Below are 17,114 nucleotides of genomic sequence, written 5' to 3'. Positions count from 1 at the left end.
CATTGCCTAGAGTACATTTTGTAGTACTCTGATGATAAGGAACACTTAGGTATTACAGAGGCATCAGGGTAATATTATCTCTAACGGTAATTAAAACAGTATGCTATTTGGTCAGGTCGTCCTCGGTTTTGGCTGAGAACACACGGATCCACACTAGACTCCTGAAGTATACTAAGTGTATGTTGGCCTTCAACTAACTTATTATCTTTTCTTTTCGTTATTCTGTCTCATCAGTATATTTGGAACAGTCTAAAATAGCATACGTGTTTATAAGAGAAATTTTTCTGTCACTTGAGCATCTAGAATTTGAGGCACTGTAAACAATGGTTAGCATCTCTTTAAGATTGCATATTTATATTCATCATCAGTAAAAAAGTGTTTGCTTCCTGCATAGTACTGTGAATACCTGTGTCTAAATGAAATTATGGTTTCACACATCTTGAACATTCAGATGCAACTGCCTGAAAGCTAACTTGATATCAAAACCACATTTATTTTGCAGTGAATAAAATGGATAATATCAGAACACGTTATGATATATATTACTGGTAATAAAGTATGGACAAGTATTTAGTAACGGTTTGATATGGAGGTATTTTGTACATTTTTAGAATGTCATTTTTAGTTAGAATCTCTAATGTAAATTTTGGGAAACTCAAAAGAATTATGAGTCAGTATATGAACATGAATGTGTCACTGCATATCCCTAGGATTCTGGAGAAAATAAAGACAAGGATAGCAAATACAAAACTTAAAAGTGTTTAAAGCAGAATATAGTTATAATATTGGTCTTGCTAGCATTTTAGTACAAGTGCTTTTCTCTTGTTGTAACAGGTAATTTGGATAAAGTAAGAATCCCAAAACTAAGGCAGGGAAGAGGAGGAATTAAAAACAGCTTTAAAGTACAAATTTCTAGTTACAAGATAAGTTCTGGGGATGTAAGATACAGCATGGTGATTATAGTTAACAATACTGTATTGTGTATTTGAAAGTCACTAAATCTTAAAAGTTATCACAAGAAAAATGTGTAACCATGTGTAGTGATGGATATTAACTAAATTTACTGTGCTAATCATTTTGCAATATATACATATATCAAATCATTGTTGTACACCTAAAGCTAATACAGTGTTGTATGTCAATTATATCTCAGTTAAAAAACCCAGCCTTAACATTAAGAGAGATAGTCCTTAAGCATACTTTATCTATGTGTTTCCACAAATTCTATCTGTAAGAATTATGACTTTGTTTTTATTGTAAACAATACCAGAAACATTGATCACTTAGGAATGTGTGGCCAGCTTTATTTAGCAACTCCAGTTCTTTTTTTGCTTTTACTTTGTAAATATTTTAAGACAGCCTACTGCAGTGGTTAGATTAGATGGAAGAGGCAATTAAAGATGAATTATATTCCAGGGTGATCTTTCATTTATCATAGCTAAGACAACCACAGTGTTCCAGTTTTATGGTAGTTACAAATCGTTGTCTTTATTCTATTTTCTTTCTGTGTTTTAGGGGAAATAAGTAAACATGTTAATATTTAGACATGATTTAGGTATATTATTATCTATAAAGCAGAGAAAATACAACAAAATTGTGGCTCACGGGATCCCATCATAGTGATAGCTGGGTTTTCTATGTATTGCCAGGATTTTCTCTTTTAAACACAATGAATTTACAATTTTTAACTGTTTAATTGAAGATCTTTCTGAAATATACAAATCTTTCCTTGCCTTCTTTAGCAAAGTACATGAACCTATATTAAACATTTTTTGAATTCTTGACATTATTGTTATGAAGAGAGAATTAAGGAACTATAAGGGCTGTACCTGACCTTACAGTTCATTTAAACAGGTGTTTCTCAACCTTTTTTACATTATCCACCCCGCCTAAGGATCCTTTTCAGATACTTGCCCACAGGACATTTTAATACTGCGGGTATCCTGTGTATCTGTTTCTGTACTTTATAGTTACGCTTTATACGTAAAAAGAGTAGATTTTTCCCACTCCCCTCCGCCACCTCGCACCACCAAGAACCATGTATCTCTTCCATCGAGAATGCTTGGCTTACTCTAATGCTCCCTCAGACAAGTTAAATGACACGTTCAAAGGCACATGGCAGAGCCAAGATGATATTTTTCTTTACTAAATTATGACAATGCTCTCCACGCTGTGAAGAATTGGTGGTGAATTTTTTCAGGCTGCTATGTTTTGTGAGATTTTGTGCTTCGTTTTTAGCGTATAAATTGTATTGGGCATCTCCTAATTGTCAGGCTCTGTGCTAACCTCTTCACTTGCATTATTTTATTTAATTCTCTCAACACCCATAGGAGATAGGAAGAATTTTCATCAACATTATATCGATGAACAAACTGAAGTAGAGAGAAGTTAAGGAACACCCAAGATCATACAGCTCATATGGGCAGAGCTGAGATTGGAATCTAAGCCTTTTTTGACTGTGCAGTTGGGCTTTTATCTTTCTTTAAAAATCGCTTTATTTTTCTTCTTTGCTGTCAGAACTTCAGCTATTGCTGATGACGGTTCTGTGTACCCACCTCTCAGATCTTTGTGATTCTGTTTACTGGTTCTTACCTGTGTTGAGTTTAGAAACCAGATCTGCTTAAAGATATGGGGGCCTCTGCTACGAATAAATGTAACTCTCTCCAGTACATGGCCATTGTGCCTGCTGTAGTGGCCCTGGAGCACCTTTACACCATGGCTTTTCTCTCATCTCCCAGCCGTATTCCGAATGTACATTGTAGTCAGCCAAATTCTGGAGGGGTGAAGGGTTATTATATTGCACATGGAACACTATTATTGCGGTATAATATATGAAATTTAATATCAGCATTCAAAGGAAATGTTTTGTCTGAATTGCAATTGGACTAAGTCATTTGGCCATTCACGATCCCTTATCTACCACGCCAAAATCCAATACTCACTGATAACAGAAAGCTTTGAATTGACATGAGGCTATTTATTATGGTCTTTATTTATCCCGCTTAGTGTGAATAGCCTTGTTCCTAGCTTCAGAAATATTAATGTGTTTGCTGCCTCAGGGCGTAGTTGGGGTTAACATGTCGTTTAGATACATTCATAATAATAGTTTTCTAATGTACAAAAAATTATTAATTCTTAAACATAACTGGCTCCCAGTATTTTGGATTCTGTAAACAACAGGTCTATCTCTAACATTTTAAACTAATTGACATATCTTGACCACTATTCTTTTTGCTGGTGAAAATTTTTTCTTACATCTCTTAATGCCAGTTAACAAATTTTGTAGTGCAAATTGAGATAATGATCATTGAAATGGGCTTATAGTAACTTTCAGAGTGTAGATGCCTCATGTGGGTCTGAAATGTTATTTTAACCCTGGAGTGCATATGTTCATGTATATGTGTATGTATATACACATACGCACATACTTGCACACATACATATACACACACATAGTTATTTATGCTGAAATATTATGAAGGAACTGAGACAATATAACTTTATGTTATAAAGAATATCCTATAGATCATTAATTATTATGTATTTTTCTCTTTGCCCTCCATCCCTCGGAAGCCATCTTTTGCTGCCTACTTTTAGGCATTTCTCGGTTTGTACAGGCAGGACGAAAAGCACATTGGCTGTGGTATCTGGCAATCCTTGATTAACAGCCCAACTTATTCACTTAACATCTGTGTGAACTTTGACCAAGTTATTTCAACTCACTGAATCTCAATTTCTTGGTTGTAAAGCAGAGAACAAACATATCTAATGGGTAAGATTATTGTTAGGATCAAGAATTAGGTATAAAAGTTCCTCATACACGGTATGTGCTCAACAAAAGTTTACCCCAAATTATCATCATCTGCTCTGTCATATTATGTCTTCCTTAGAAATCCATTGCCCTTTGGTCTGTTGAACAGTACTGTGTATGGTTAAATTAGCGGAAGGTTTAGTCATCGTCAATTGTTTGTCTGTAGTCATTTTGAATAGTCTCTATTTACGTTAATGAGAAAATAATTGGTTATCTGACTTACTGAGTGCAATATAGATATTCTAAATGTTTATTACCAGATGAAACTTTTAGAAAATGCAATTTTCTTGTTTAGTGTCTTAGTCTGTTCAGTCTTCGGTAACAAACTCCACAGACTGGGTGGCTTAGAAACTACAGAAATGTACTTCTCAAACTTCTGGAGGCTGGAAGTCCGAGATCAGGGTGCCAGCATGGTCGGGTGAAGACCCTTTTCCGGGTAGCAGACTTCTCGTTTCCCTATGTGGCAGAAGGGGTAAGAGAGCTTTCTTAGGCCTCTTTTATAAGGTCATTAACCTCATTCATGGTGGCTTTGCCCTCAAGACCTAATCATCTCCCAAAGGCCGACCGACCTCCTAATACCATTGCATTGGGCACTGAGATTTCAACATAGGAATTTGAGGAGGACAGATACATTCAGACCATAGCAGTTAGTAAAATCATCACAGTTGCTGAATTTACGTTGCATTTAAGTCTTTTCTGCCTAAGCGGAAGTCTAACCATCCTGGAAAGAAAGGGTGTAGTATTTTTAAAAGTTTATTTCATGTGAGAGCCACAAATACAGATATATCTAGTGAAGGAACTTTCTTCTTTAGAAATGACACTGTCTTTCTAATTAATGTTCATTAACTTGTTAATAACGTCCTGCTGGACATGTGGAATGCACATAGTTTACAAGGGGTTATATAAATATTGTGTATTCTAAAGACTGAATTTGTGAAGCCCTTGATTATTTTGAAAACATTACATTCCAAAAATTTGAATTTGCCTTTGATTGCTTTCCCAGTTATTTTTATTGTATATTTTGAAACTTTCATTATTTCTGTTATTACTTTTTCAGCAGTGATTGTTTATTGTCCCAACTGACTAATAAAAATGAAATGTTCTTCTTCAGCATTTATCCATTGTTTGATTTGGCCAATTTCTTTGTACTGTGGTCAGTGGAGATACTCATATGGGGATTGTGTCCTATCAACCTGGCCCATCCTTTGCACTCTTAAAATGAATGTTGTAGCAGCTGTCACTCCCAAATTAATGAGCTTAGGTGAAAAGTACTGGTAGCCATATCCTTTGAGCCTGTACGCTGGTATGAGGTTCAGAGATTTGGGTCAGTCAATTTGATTTATCCTCTCCGAAGCTTACTTCTTTCCCTGAATGTTACCTTTATTTTCCAACCTGTTTCTTTTATTTTCATTGCTAGCATTTTGTTTTTAGTTTTCCCTTCTGAGCTGGGAAGGAAACTGGTAAAGAAGAAAAGTGTAAAAATTATACTCTTCTTTATTTTCCTTTTTTGTTATATTGTTTTAATATTTCAATTACTGTTTTATTGCCTTTGAAAAAAATTTACCAATAATGTCTTTGTGGTACATACCTAACAATACTAATGTTTTCATTTTGTACATATCAAGCTCAAGCAAGCAGTTATTTTCTTAATGCATTTAACTCCATAATAAACAACCTAAAGGACCAGTGCCTGTAGCCTTTGTCTTTGCTTTCATTTGTTCTTTTTTCCCATGAGTTAGTTAATTAAATGTTTATTTATTTAGCCGTATCTTTGTCAAGCTCTGTGATCAGCCCTGAAGCTTCAGCCATAAACAATGCCCTGTGCCTACCTCCCAGGAAGCTTACCTTTCATAGGAAGAGCCAGGTAGTAAAAAGAAAATAATACATAACTATAGATGATGATTTTGGAGGCAAAAGAAACTAAAGAAGTGCTACCTAAGAGAGGGAATTATTTAGCTCAGCTAAATTTAGAAAGCATAATGCAGAAGGCAGCATTTGAGCTGATTCAGGTTAAGAAGAACCATCTGAAAAAAATTCTAGGGTCAACAGCAAAGGTAAAAGTCATGAGGCAGGAAACAGCATAGAATGTGGTTGAAATATAATGAATAAGGGGGCTTAAGAAGTGGTAGAAGAGGGAGGCAGAGGCAACATCATGCTGAACTTTATAAGACATGGGAAAGGGTTTGGATATTGTTAAGTACAATGGAAAGCTATTGGAATCAGTAAGCAAGGGATGACACTATCTAATTTATAATATTCAATTGAATCTCGCTTAGTCTTATGAGGAGAATATATTTTAGGGGTGTAAGAGAATAATTGGGACAGCCAGTAAAGAAGTGATTGTTGTGGTCCAGGTGAGAGATGGTGGGTATCCTGGGATACTGTGTGCCAGCAATGGTGGAAGGAAGGTCATGGCTTTGAGATATACTTCGGAAGTAGAAAAGATGTTTGATGGATTAGATATGTAATTTGGGGGAGTGGAAACAATCTAAGATGGCACTTTGTGAAAGGATGACTGGTAGTACCATTCACTGGAAAAGGCTGTGGGAGTTTCTGGGAGAAAAAAATCAAGAACCGGATTTTGACATGCTCATTTGAGATGCCTATTAGATATCCAAGTCAAATAGATAATTGGATACGTGAATCTGGAATTCAAACATTCCAGAGCTCAGATAGGAACTGGGGAGTTCTAAGCATCTACAGTGGAGGTTAAATCTGTGGGATTGGATGAGATCACTGGGAAAAGAATAAAGATGGAGAAGAGGGATTTTGATTGAGTCCATAGAGTCTAGGGTTTGGTGATGGAGCAAAAAAAGGAAAAGAGAACAGAAAAGGCTCAGAAAAATCTTCGAATGAAGTAGAAACAAAATCCAGGTGCTCAGAAGTATAGGGAAGAGAATATTTTTAAGAGGGAATGGAGAGAGGATAATATTTCTAAGAGGGAATGATCCATTGTGTTTAATTAGGCTGAGAAATTCGAAAAGATGACACAACACCATTCCTGGAATTCCACATTTTGGAGATTCTGGTGATTTTGAAAAGAGCAATTTCAAGGGAGTAATGGGGTAGAAAGTAGAGAAGGAGATCAAGTTGGGGAAATAGAAATGATTTGTGGAAAGATCACCAGAGAAGTTTGTTGTAAAGAGGGGCAGAGAGATTAGGTAGTACCTGGAAAGCAATGAAGGTTAAAGAGAGGTGAATGACTTTTCTTTAAAATGGGACATGAGAAATCAAACGTGTGTATGCTCATGGGAATGATCTAGTAGAGTGATGTCAGACTGAGGTGACAAAGGAAGAGGAAAGAAGTCCTTCCGTTGATAAGATCTGTAGAATTGAGTTTGGTAAGAGCTGGGATGCTTTTTCCATTATGACAGGAAGGATGGTGAGATGATGAGTATAGATGCATGTGGATTGGAGCCTTCGTAGTGGGAAGATGACATATTCTCAGTGCAATGACTTCTGCTCTCTTTATGATCCATGAGGCGTGCTCTCAGTGAGGCTGGAGGTGCGACTGAGAGAAGTTTGAAGAAAGAGGATCGGTTGTAGAATCTAGGTGGGTGGGACAGAGAGCTCCCTAGGGGAACTTTAGTGCTGGGCAGTGATGGGCGCCTATTTGTGATTTATAATAATAATGTAAAGGAAAGATAGCCCTGTTGTGGTGTTCTTTAGCAATGTGTATCTACTTGGAGGCAAGTAGGAAGAATGCAGATGAAAGTCAGTTGGAGAGGGAGCAGGGGAGAGGAAGATATTTGTAAGGGAGTGGAGACCGGATGCCACTAGTCCGTAATGGTGTCTATCATGTCCCTTTCCCTGGGAGGTGCAGTCCTTCACTGGAGCCTATGGCTTGGCAAGCAGATCTTGAGTTGGATTTCAGACTCCACTTACCTGTTGAGGCAGTGAGCAGCCTATGTGCAGTTACCATGGACCTGGAGGTCAGTATATGAGCATAATGGAAAATGTCTTCTGCTTTGAAGGAGTAGGATTTTGCCTGGAAGATGGAAGAACAGCGGCTTGGAAGTAGCAATTCGAAGGAGGCGGACCCTCATTCCAACAGTTGTTCATCATGAGGCATATAGGGTCTGAGAGAAAAAAGAAAAAAACTTCATTAAAAGTCTGCAGACAAATTGATGGCACTAGGGAAACCAATTTCACTTAAGACAGGGTGAAAGGATTGATCTGAGGAATCTCCCAATCGTAGAATAGGTTTCCAGGCTTCATGGAAGAAGGGTTTCGGGGGTAGATTGGGGAAGGTATGGAGCAGTATTGGGGTTACGGTCCGGTATTGGTTGGCTAAGACCAAATATCTGGTAGTGACTTAGTTAAAAGGGAAATAGGATGTGGTGTGATAAATCCTCACACAGGAAGAGTTCTGTCTTGAATAGCGGGGTTGTGGTTACCTCTCTTAAGCTTCCCAAGTGGTGTGGTATTAGCAGCTTAGAACAGTCTGCTTGAGTTCCATGGAGTGAATTTTTAAGTGCTTGATGATGACCCAATCTCTATGCAACAGAGACTGGTCACAAAGTACCATAGATGGTTGGGGATATCTCCAGTGACTAATTCTTCATTAAATCCACTGCATTAAAGTGTGCTTTAATATATTTCCTAGCTAAATGACACTTTATACACCAAAGGACAAATTACCTTGTGAAGGTACTCAATGGGAAGCTTAAAGAATTGTTTCATTGTAAGTTTTTTTGGTTTGTTTTTTAAAAAAAATTATTTATTTTATTTATTTTATTTTTGGCTGTGTTGGGTCTTTGCTGCACATGGGCTTTCTCTAATTGCGGCAAGCGGGGGCTAATCTTCGTTGCATTGCGCAGGCCTCTCATTGTGGTGGCTTCTCTTGTTGCGGAGCACAGGCTCTAGACGCATGGGCTTCAGTAGTTGTGGCACGCCGGCTTCATTAGTTGTGGCTCGCAGGCTCTAGAGCGCAGGCTCAGTAGTTGTGGCATACGGGCTTAATTGCTCTGCGGCATGTGGGATCTTCCCGGACCAGGGCTCGAACCCGTGTCCCCTGCATTGGCAGGCAGATTCTTAACCACTGCGCCACCAGGGAAGCCCTCACTGTACATTTTTTACATGCCACTCAAACTACTGATGCTACTATTTTCCACTCTAGAAGAGAGAAATATATTTAAATCTCATGTAACTGTAAATGTCACCTTTAAAGTATACCAAAATTTAGCAACACATATCTGTGCGTTTGCTAAGACACTCTTTTCCATTGAAGTCTTAAAAAAAAAAGACATATCTATTTGTGTTCAGACACTCTTTTGACCAATTATAAGCACATGCACATTTGATTAAACAATATTATATCTCGTAGCTTAAAAATGAAGCATTATTTAACATTTAAAATAACATTTTAAAAAAGTCAGTTATATGGGTGGCCATGTTTTGTAATGCTACAAAATGACTATAAGCTATTTTGTAGCCTATCATAGTTGCTTTTATAACAGAAATCTCTTTAAAAGATAAGAGTTTACATTTAAAAAATCCCAGTTCCCTTTAATATAAACTATTATAAATCTGCCACACATGCATTCTTTAAATCTTTCATGAGAAGTTATTTATACTTTCAGTCTGCACCATTTCTTGCATTAAAGGATTCTATAGCCTGCCTCTTCTGTTTGAAGTAAAAAATTTTTTTTGCGAAAATTATCCTTCTAAACTTCAAAAATTCTGTCTTTTAGGTTTTCAGCCTATCTTTATTCTTTATGATTTGTGGGTTTTACAAGACTTTTTTAAAAAAAAAACTTCTCTGCCTTTGTCTAGTAGCCATAATTTCCTGAACTTAAAATCATTTCTTTTTATTTGCTAGTGTTCCTCCGTTATACTCTCTCATTTGCATTTCTCAGAACTTCCTCCAGCTCTGTTGTGATCTTGAGATGTAGCAACCAGAACTGCCAGGTAGAAACTCTGCACTGAGAATCGTAGACTAGTGTAAGGTCAGTGCTGGATGTGATCTTAGGAATGAATCTTCCACATTAGTGCTTCCCAACCTCTTTGTTGTCTGCATACCACGTATCTATTCCCATCAGTAAAGTTTCATTTACATGCAGTGATCCTTTTTTTTTTTTTTTTAATTAGAGGAAGGATTTCTTTTTTAATATTTATTTATTTGTTATTTAGGCTGCCCTGGGTCTTAGTTGCGGCATGCAGGATCTTTAGTGTAGCATATGTACTTCTTAGTTGCGGCACGCATGTGGGATCTAGTTCCCCAACCAGGGATTGAACTTGGACCCCCTGCATTGGGAGTGCGGAGTCTTACCCACTGGACCACCAGGGAAGTCCCTACATGCAGTGATTCTTAATGAAGCTGAATTTGAAGCTAGGGTTGGAGTGAGAATGGAGGAACTCTTCCAGTAGGTTTTATAATCTCTACGATGGAATATGTAGTTTTAAAAGGACCCCTAGAGATTCTGACATGGGCCCTTTACTCAACTAGTCCAAGCTCTTTATTTTAAGGATGGAAAAAGAAAATTGGAGATTTGAAGTGGTTTACCCCAAGGCATATAGCTAGTAAATGGCAGAGGTGGTAAAATTAGGTGGTTTCCTTCTGAGAGCAGTGTATAAATGGCATTAAAAGTAATTTATTAGCCTGTGTCATAAAGTGTGTGTACATACCTCTGAGCATCTAATTTTAGTGGTCTTTTTGCCTTATGGTATTATGATAAGTCATGTGAAATTCCTTGAAAATAAATAAAAGATTCTTGTAGTGTCTTGTCGTGTCCAGTATACCATACTCTAGCCTTTTCAAAAAAGAGTAAAATGAATGATGTGGAGAGCTGATACCTTTTAGCTATATTCTGTTACAGATTTCATATGAAATTATATTAATTTCAAAAATCAGATTATAAATTAGTATAAATACTATGGTTATACATTTTTTTAAAAAAATTATTTATTTTTATTTATTTTTGGCTGTGTTGGGTCTTCGTTTCTGTGCGAGGGCTTTCTCTAGTTGCGGCAAGTGGGGGCCACTCTTCATCGCGGTGCGCGGGCCTCTCACTGTCGCGGCCTCTCTTGTTGCGGAGCATGGGCTCCAGACGCGCAGGCTCAGCAGTTGTGGCTCACGGGCCTAGTTGCTCCGCGGCATGTGGGATCTTCCCAGACCAGGGCTCGAACCCGTGTCCCCTGCATTGGCAGGCAGATTCTCAACCACTGCGCCACCAGGGAAGCCCTATGGTTATACATTTTTAAAATGTATATTTATTATAATAACATGACAATTCGGACTGCTGTAAATAGAGTTTAGTTTTCAGTATGTTCATTATTTTTAGTTGTTGATTATGATCATGATAAAAAAACTATGACACCAGATATTTGTGAATTTTAAAAAATTCCCTAGGACATTTATTATCAAATTGCACATTTGCATCCTATAAATAAAATTACTTTCCCAGTATTTCACCAAATTCATATACAAGGTTAGAGATAAATGTTATAAGCCACTATGTTTGTGGTGATTTGTTGTTCCAGCAGTAATGGCCTGCTAATAGACACCATAAGAGAAATTATGGGGTGCTATGGAATGAGATACTATAGGTTTGGAAAGTATCTGCACCAAGTTCTGTAGGGTAAGTAGAAATTAACCAGGTGGAAAGGAAAAAGTTTAGTGGGGGGATGGAAGGGTGAGGAAGGATATTTAAAGTAAAAGAAAGAAAAAGTAAAGGTCTGGATGTGAAACAGTGACCACTTTGAGGGTTAGTAATTGGTTCGTTTTTGTAGGTAGCATGAGGCCTGGAGTAATGAGATGATACTTGGAAAGGTAAGCAAGACTCAGACCATGGAGAACCTTGTGTGGCAAGTGGAGTTTCGGGGTGATGAAAATGATGCGTGAGGAGGTGGGCAACTGCCCCAGGTTTCACAGCTGGTCAGTGGTGGAGCCATGTCTGCCTTGATCCAAAGCCTGTATTCTTTTGCTTTAGTAACCAATAAAGTAGACATCTCTTAACCATTGTCTAAAAGTTATTTTTTAGCAGTTTCCTACAAAGTGAATACTTTTAAAGGAGAATCTCTTTCCCCACTGATGACTAGTAGATAATTTGACAGTTTTACAATAAATGCCCTAGCTTCTGGATTCAGAATGTTCCACCGGTCACCAAAATATGCTGCTGGTATTACCCAACCCAGTGGAACCACCACTGTCTAAGGTCAGGTGCTCATGATTCTCTTAGCTCCCTTTTCCTCTGAAGCATCACTTTAGGCTTTCCACCTCCCCTGCTAGCCTGGTCCTTCCTTCACGCTTGCTAAGTTTATAAGTGTCTCTCAAGTAGAGGGAATCTCTGCCTTCACCCGGGAGGTTCTTAGACATTTGCATCCTTTTCCCTAGTCTGGCATTCTTAGGGTTTAATAGAGCTAATTCATAATGATGTGTTTCTACATTAGCTGTTTGCCACATAACCTGTTATGTACGTGTGAATATTCTTAAGAATAAAGGATATTGATTATGTAAGCTGAACGTGTTTGACTTTGCTAAATTTTATAATTACTAAATTTTATATGTGTTCTTAAAATAAGAATAGCCCACTTTACTAAATTTTATATGAGTGTTCTTCAAATTAGAATCATCTGTTCATGGCTGATTAATTGTGCCTGTATACTCCTTTAATTCTAGTACTTTTTTGGCACGGTCTTTTTTTTAAAATTTATTTATTTTATTTTTGGCTGTGTTGGGTCTTCGTTGCTGTGTGCAGGCTTTCTCTAGTTGTGGTGAGCGGGGGCTACTCTTGGTTGCGGTGCACGGGCTTCTCATCACGGTGGCTTCTCTTATTACGGAGCACGGGCTCTAGGCACGTGGGCTTCAGTAGTTGTGGCTCGCGGGCTCTAGAGTGCAGGCTCAGTAGTTATGGCGCACGGGCTTAGTTGCTCCGCGGCATGTGGGATCTTCCCGGACCAGGGATCGAACCCATGTCCCCTGCATTGGCAGGCGGATTCTCAACCACTGCGCCACCAGGGAAGCCCTGGCACAATCTTTATTTGGCTATTCTTAATATTTTCTTCAGTTGATATTGTAATAATTGAAAATATGGGCAGGGTTAGGTGGAAGATTAAACACCATCACCACCAACCACCCAAATTCTGGTGGATAACCTCTAAATATAAAAAATTAAATATATGAATATGATTACAAAAATATTTAAAATACTGAAAGATTTATAATAGAGTGGTACTCTCACTACTCACTACAGTCCCTCTCCCTAGCGGTAGCTTTTTTCTTCTCCTTGTTGATCATGTTAATTCTATTTTTACGGTTTTGAGGAACTGCCATATTGTTTTCCATAGTGGCTGTACCATCTTATCATTGAATTTTTAGAGAAGCAGATATTCAATGTTGACATTATTATGCCTGTCTAAACATCATTAACAACCAAGCACTAAAGTTTACTATAATTTTGCTTCTTCTCTGTTTATTTTACCTGAAATTAATAATTGCCTTGTTTTTATATGCTTAGTTTTCTTTGCACCTATTGCTAATTCTTCCCACATTTTCCAGTGGCCTGGTGATTGACAAGGTCAATCATATTAAGCAGTCTATCACTTCTAATATTTTTTCTTGTAGACATTTCTTCTGGAGACAGCTTTCCAGGCCTGCTGCACAGCCATTATCCTGGGGATTCTCTGTGCTTTCCTCCTAGGATCTCATGGAGTTTATTTGTTTTTGTCCTCTTTTGAGTTATTGTTTTGTCAGAGTGTCTCCTTTGTTAATTTTGTCAAATTAAAACAAGAAACATAACAGTTGGAATGGTGAAGACAGCCCTCATCTGACCCAGTTTGGTGCATTGCCCTCTTTTCTGAGATCTCCTTTCACCATTAGCATGAGAGCCTGTTGGATTTCTTGTTTTTAAGCTTCTTATATTGTCTTCTTTCTGGATTTACAAACTATGTATTGTAGAGGACTTCTGTCAGTAGCTTCTTGAAAAGTGGAGTTGGGGAGGTAATTTTAAAGGCATATTATAAAAAGATTTTCATTATTCTATAAAACTATCATAACGCTATAATAAAGTCTCTGAGGAATATGGAGATACAAAAGACTGCTTCTGCCCTTAGTGAGTTTATGGAACAGGGAGACAGACAAGAAATCTCTGTGATATAGATAAAGTAAAACTTAAGGGTGAAATAAGATCACAATCTAAGGGCTTTTCCAGGATACATATGATGAATTTCTGAATGAAGAGGGTTTTTGAACCTTTTATGAACTCAGGACAAGTAAACCTAATTGGGCTGAGATGTTCTGAAAGAGGTAGCTTTAACCCTTAAAGGATTGGAAGGACTTTGATAGGTGAAGATTGTCAGAAGGACATTTTTTATGTGGGTATAAAATTATGTGGACATAGTATTAAGAATATTCTAGAGAAAAAGGAACATACCACTTTGATCTGAACTATTGGAAATAACTAGGAGGGTAAAGCTGGAAAAGTAAGTTAGTGATAGATTATGGAGGACACTGAGTTCCAGCAGAAGCAATTTGAATTTGTTCTGTAGGCAGCCAAACACTGTTGGCGGTTTTTCAGTAAGTAAATGCTGAGTTGAAGTTGATGACATTCCAGAATGTCATATAAATGGGATCGTAGTATGTAGCTTTTATGTTTGGCTTCTTTCACTTAGCAAAATGCATTTGAGGTTCCATCCATGTTGATGTATCCATCATTAGTTTTTAGATTTTTATTGCTCAGTAGTATTCCATTATATGCATGTACCCCAGTTTATCTATTTACTAGTTGATGACATTTGGGTTATTATGAGTTTTGGACCATTATGAATAAAGGTGCTATGAGCATTTGCATACAGGTTTTGTATAGACATATGTTTTCATTTCTCTTGGGTAAATACTTAAGAATAGTGTTGCTGGCTTGTATCTTAAGTGCATGGTTAACTTTATAAAAAACTGCCAAACTGTTTTTCAAAATGGCCGTACCATTTTACACTCCTACCTGCAGTGTATGAGAGTTGCAATTACTTCACATTCTTATCAGCACTTGGTTTGGTCATTTTCTTAAAGCCATTCTAATATGTAGTGATATCTCACTGTGGATTGAATTTACATTTTTCTGATAATTACTGATGTTGAGTAGCTTTTCATGTGCTTTTTGCTATCCATGTATCTTCTCTGATGATATGTCTGTTTAAATCTTTTACCCATTTTTTAAAAGGAATGTGTTTATTGATATGTAAAAAAGATACTTGTTTATTATAAATTCAAAGAATGCAGAAAAGTACAAATAGGAAAGTAAACCACATCAAATCCCAGCACCTGGAACTATTTTAATATTAGGTTAGTGTTCCAGACATTTCTCCCTCTATCTATATATACAGATAGGAAGACGGATGGATGATGATAAATGGATGGATGAGTGGATGGACAGATAGAAAAAATATGTAAATAAGATCATATGACATGTGTTGATTTTTAAATTGTGATAACAGTTCATATACCATGAAATTCACTCTTTGAAAGTGTACAACTTAGTGGTTTTTAGTATATTTTCTCTGTTGTGCAGCCATCACCACACTCTTAATTTCAGAACAGTTTATCACCCTGAAAAGAAACCCACCACCCATTAGCAGTCTGTCCCCATTTCCCTCTCCCTTCCAGTCCTAGTCAGCAACTAATCTACTTTCTCCTTCTATGGATTTACTTCTTTTAAGTATTTCATATAAATGGAATCACACAATATGTGGCCTTTTGTGTCTAGTTTCTTTCACTTGGCATAATGTTTTCAAGGTCCATCCATGCTGAGCATGTATCAGTACTTCATTCCTTTTTATGGCTGAGTAATATTTCGTGGGTGAATATACTACATTTTGTTTAGTAATTCCCCTCCCAGTTGATGGCTATTTGGGTTGATTCTGCTGTTTGGCTCTTCTAAATAATGCTGCTATAAACATTTTTGTATAAGTTTTTGTGTGGACATATGTTTTCAGTTCTCTTGGGTTTAAATACCTAGGAGTGAAATTGTTGGTGCCCATTCGCAAATTAAGTTGTTTGTTGTCTTTATATGGAGCTTTGAGATATATGAAGTTTTAAAGGTTGGATTTACAGGTGTGTGTGTCTGTTAAATCATGCAACTCCAGGATAGTTATATACTTTAATTTTGATGTAGATTTAATGAAAGCTTTATAAAAACTTGATTGTCCAGTATCTTCCGAGTATAATATTATTATATCAGCTTGAAGAACCAATTTGCATTGATCTGAAGTGTTTAAAATATATAAAGTAAGTCCTTTAAATTATTTGATTGTATCTTAAACACTTCTTCAGATTTTACTTCTTCCTAGAATTCATTTAGTCACTTGTATGAATATTTATTGATATTGCCTTTTGAGTGTCAGGAATGATACTAAGGTACTGAAATAAAATGTACGGGGAATAACAACATACAATTACGAACTGTAAAATGTTATAATTATTTTAGGATATGGATGTGATTTTGTTAATATTTATATCTCTCTCCCTCTCCTTCTCAAAATTCACATTACCCCTCCATTAAGGATTATTCAAGACACACATATAAACAAATCTCCCAGTTACATTAGGTACTTAAATAAATAAAGGTTGCTTGGGGGCCGTCTGTTAACTTTTCTTTAGGGTGTGCATGATGTGGACTGTCACGCTGTAAGTAACGGAAATGTGCCTGTCGTGTTGTTCCTTGCAGCATTGCTGACAGACAGAGTGCCTTGGAGGGTGAGCTGAGGACAGTGCAGGCCTCTCGCAGGGACCTGGAGAACTTCCTGAAGTGGATCCAAGAAGCAGAAACCACAGTTAATGTGCTTGCAGATGCCTCTCAGCGGGAGAATGCTCTTCAGGACGCTGTCCTGACCAGGGAACTCACGCAGCAGATGCAGGCAAGTGCACGGGGAGCTGCGCCTTGTATTTCCATTTTTGCGGTGCTCTTTTGATCCATCTACATGCAAAGTTTATTACCGTTCAAAGGTGAGGTTGTCACCTTATTTTGGTATGAAATCCATGCTCCCCTATGAATAATTGGTTTCTGGAAATAAGATCTATAAAGTACTTTCACTTAATAATTGAGGAAACAACACCTTGTTTTATGGGAGTAATAGTTTTTTATTTAGACTTACAGGCTCGTAACTATTCTATTTTTCTGTCATTTTAAGCCCTATTACAGTTAGCCTTATTGACGCCTGAATGATAAGGGCATGTCCTCTTAACAGGAGGTTGTTTCTTTCTCCATTTATTATAAATACTTAATATAAAAGCTGCCAAGGCTCTGTGGCTTAGTATACAACCAAGAATATCAGGCTTGAGGGTATTACTTTTATGTCTTTAGCTTGATAA

General features: G+C 37.2%; 1 protein-coding gene across 10 annotated transcripts in view; it reads left to right on the top strand.

Moving 5' to 3' along the window:
- Positions 1–17,114, top strand: part of UTRN (utrophin) — a 504,261-nt gene that overhangs the window by 246,837 nt on the left and 240,310 nt on the right. For all 10 annotated transcript variants that reach the window (XM_036870974.1, XM_036870970.1, XM_036870976.1 and 7 more), the window contains one exon: positions 16,471–16,660. In XM_036870974.1, the coding sequence (XP_036726869.1) occupies positions 16,471–16,660 (190 nt within the window). The remainder of the gene's footprint in view (positions 1–16,470; positions 16,661–17,114) is intronic.

The sequence above is a fragment of the Balaenoptera musculus genome, chromosome 12, assembly GCF_009873245.2.
Source record: "Balaenoptera musculus isolate JJ_BM4_2016_0621 chromosome 12, mBalMus1.pri.v3, whole genome shotgun sequence".
In the NCBI taxonomy this organism is placed as follows: Eukaryota; Metazoa; Chordata; class Mammalia; order Artiodactyla; family Balaenopteridae; genus Balaenoptera; species Balaenoptera musculus.
The sequence above is the reverse complement of the archived record's forward strand: the minus strand, read 5'-3'. Positions and strand labels throughout refer to the sequence as shown.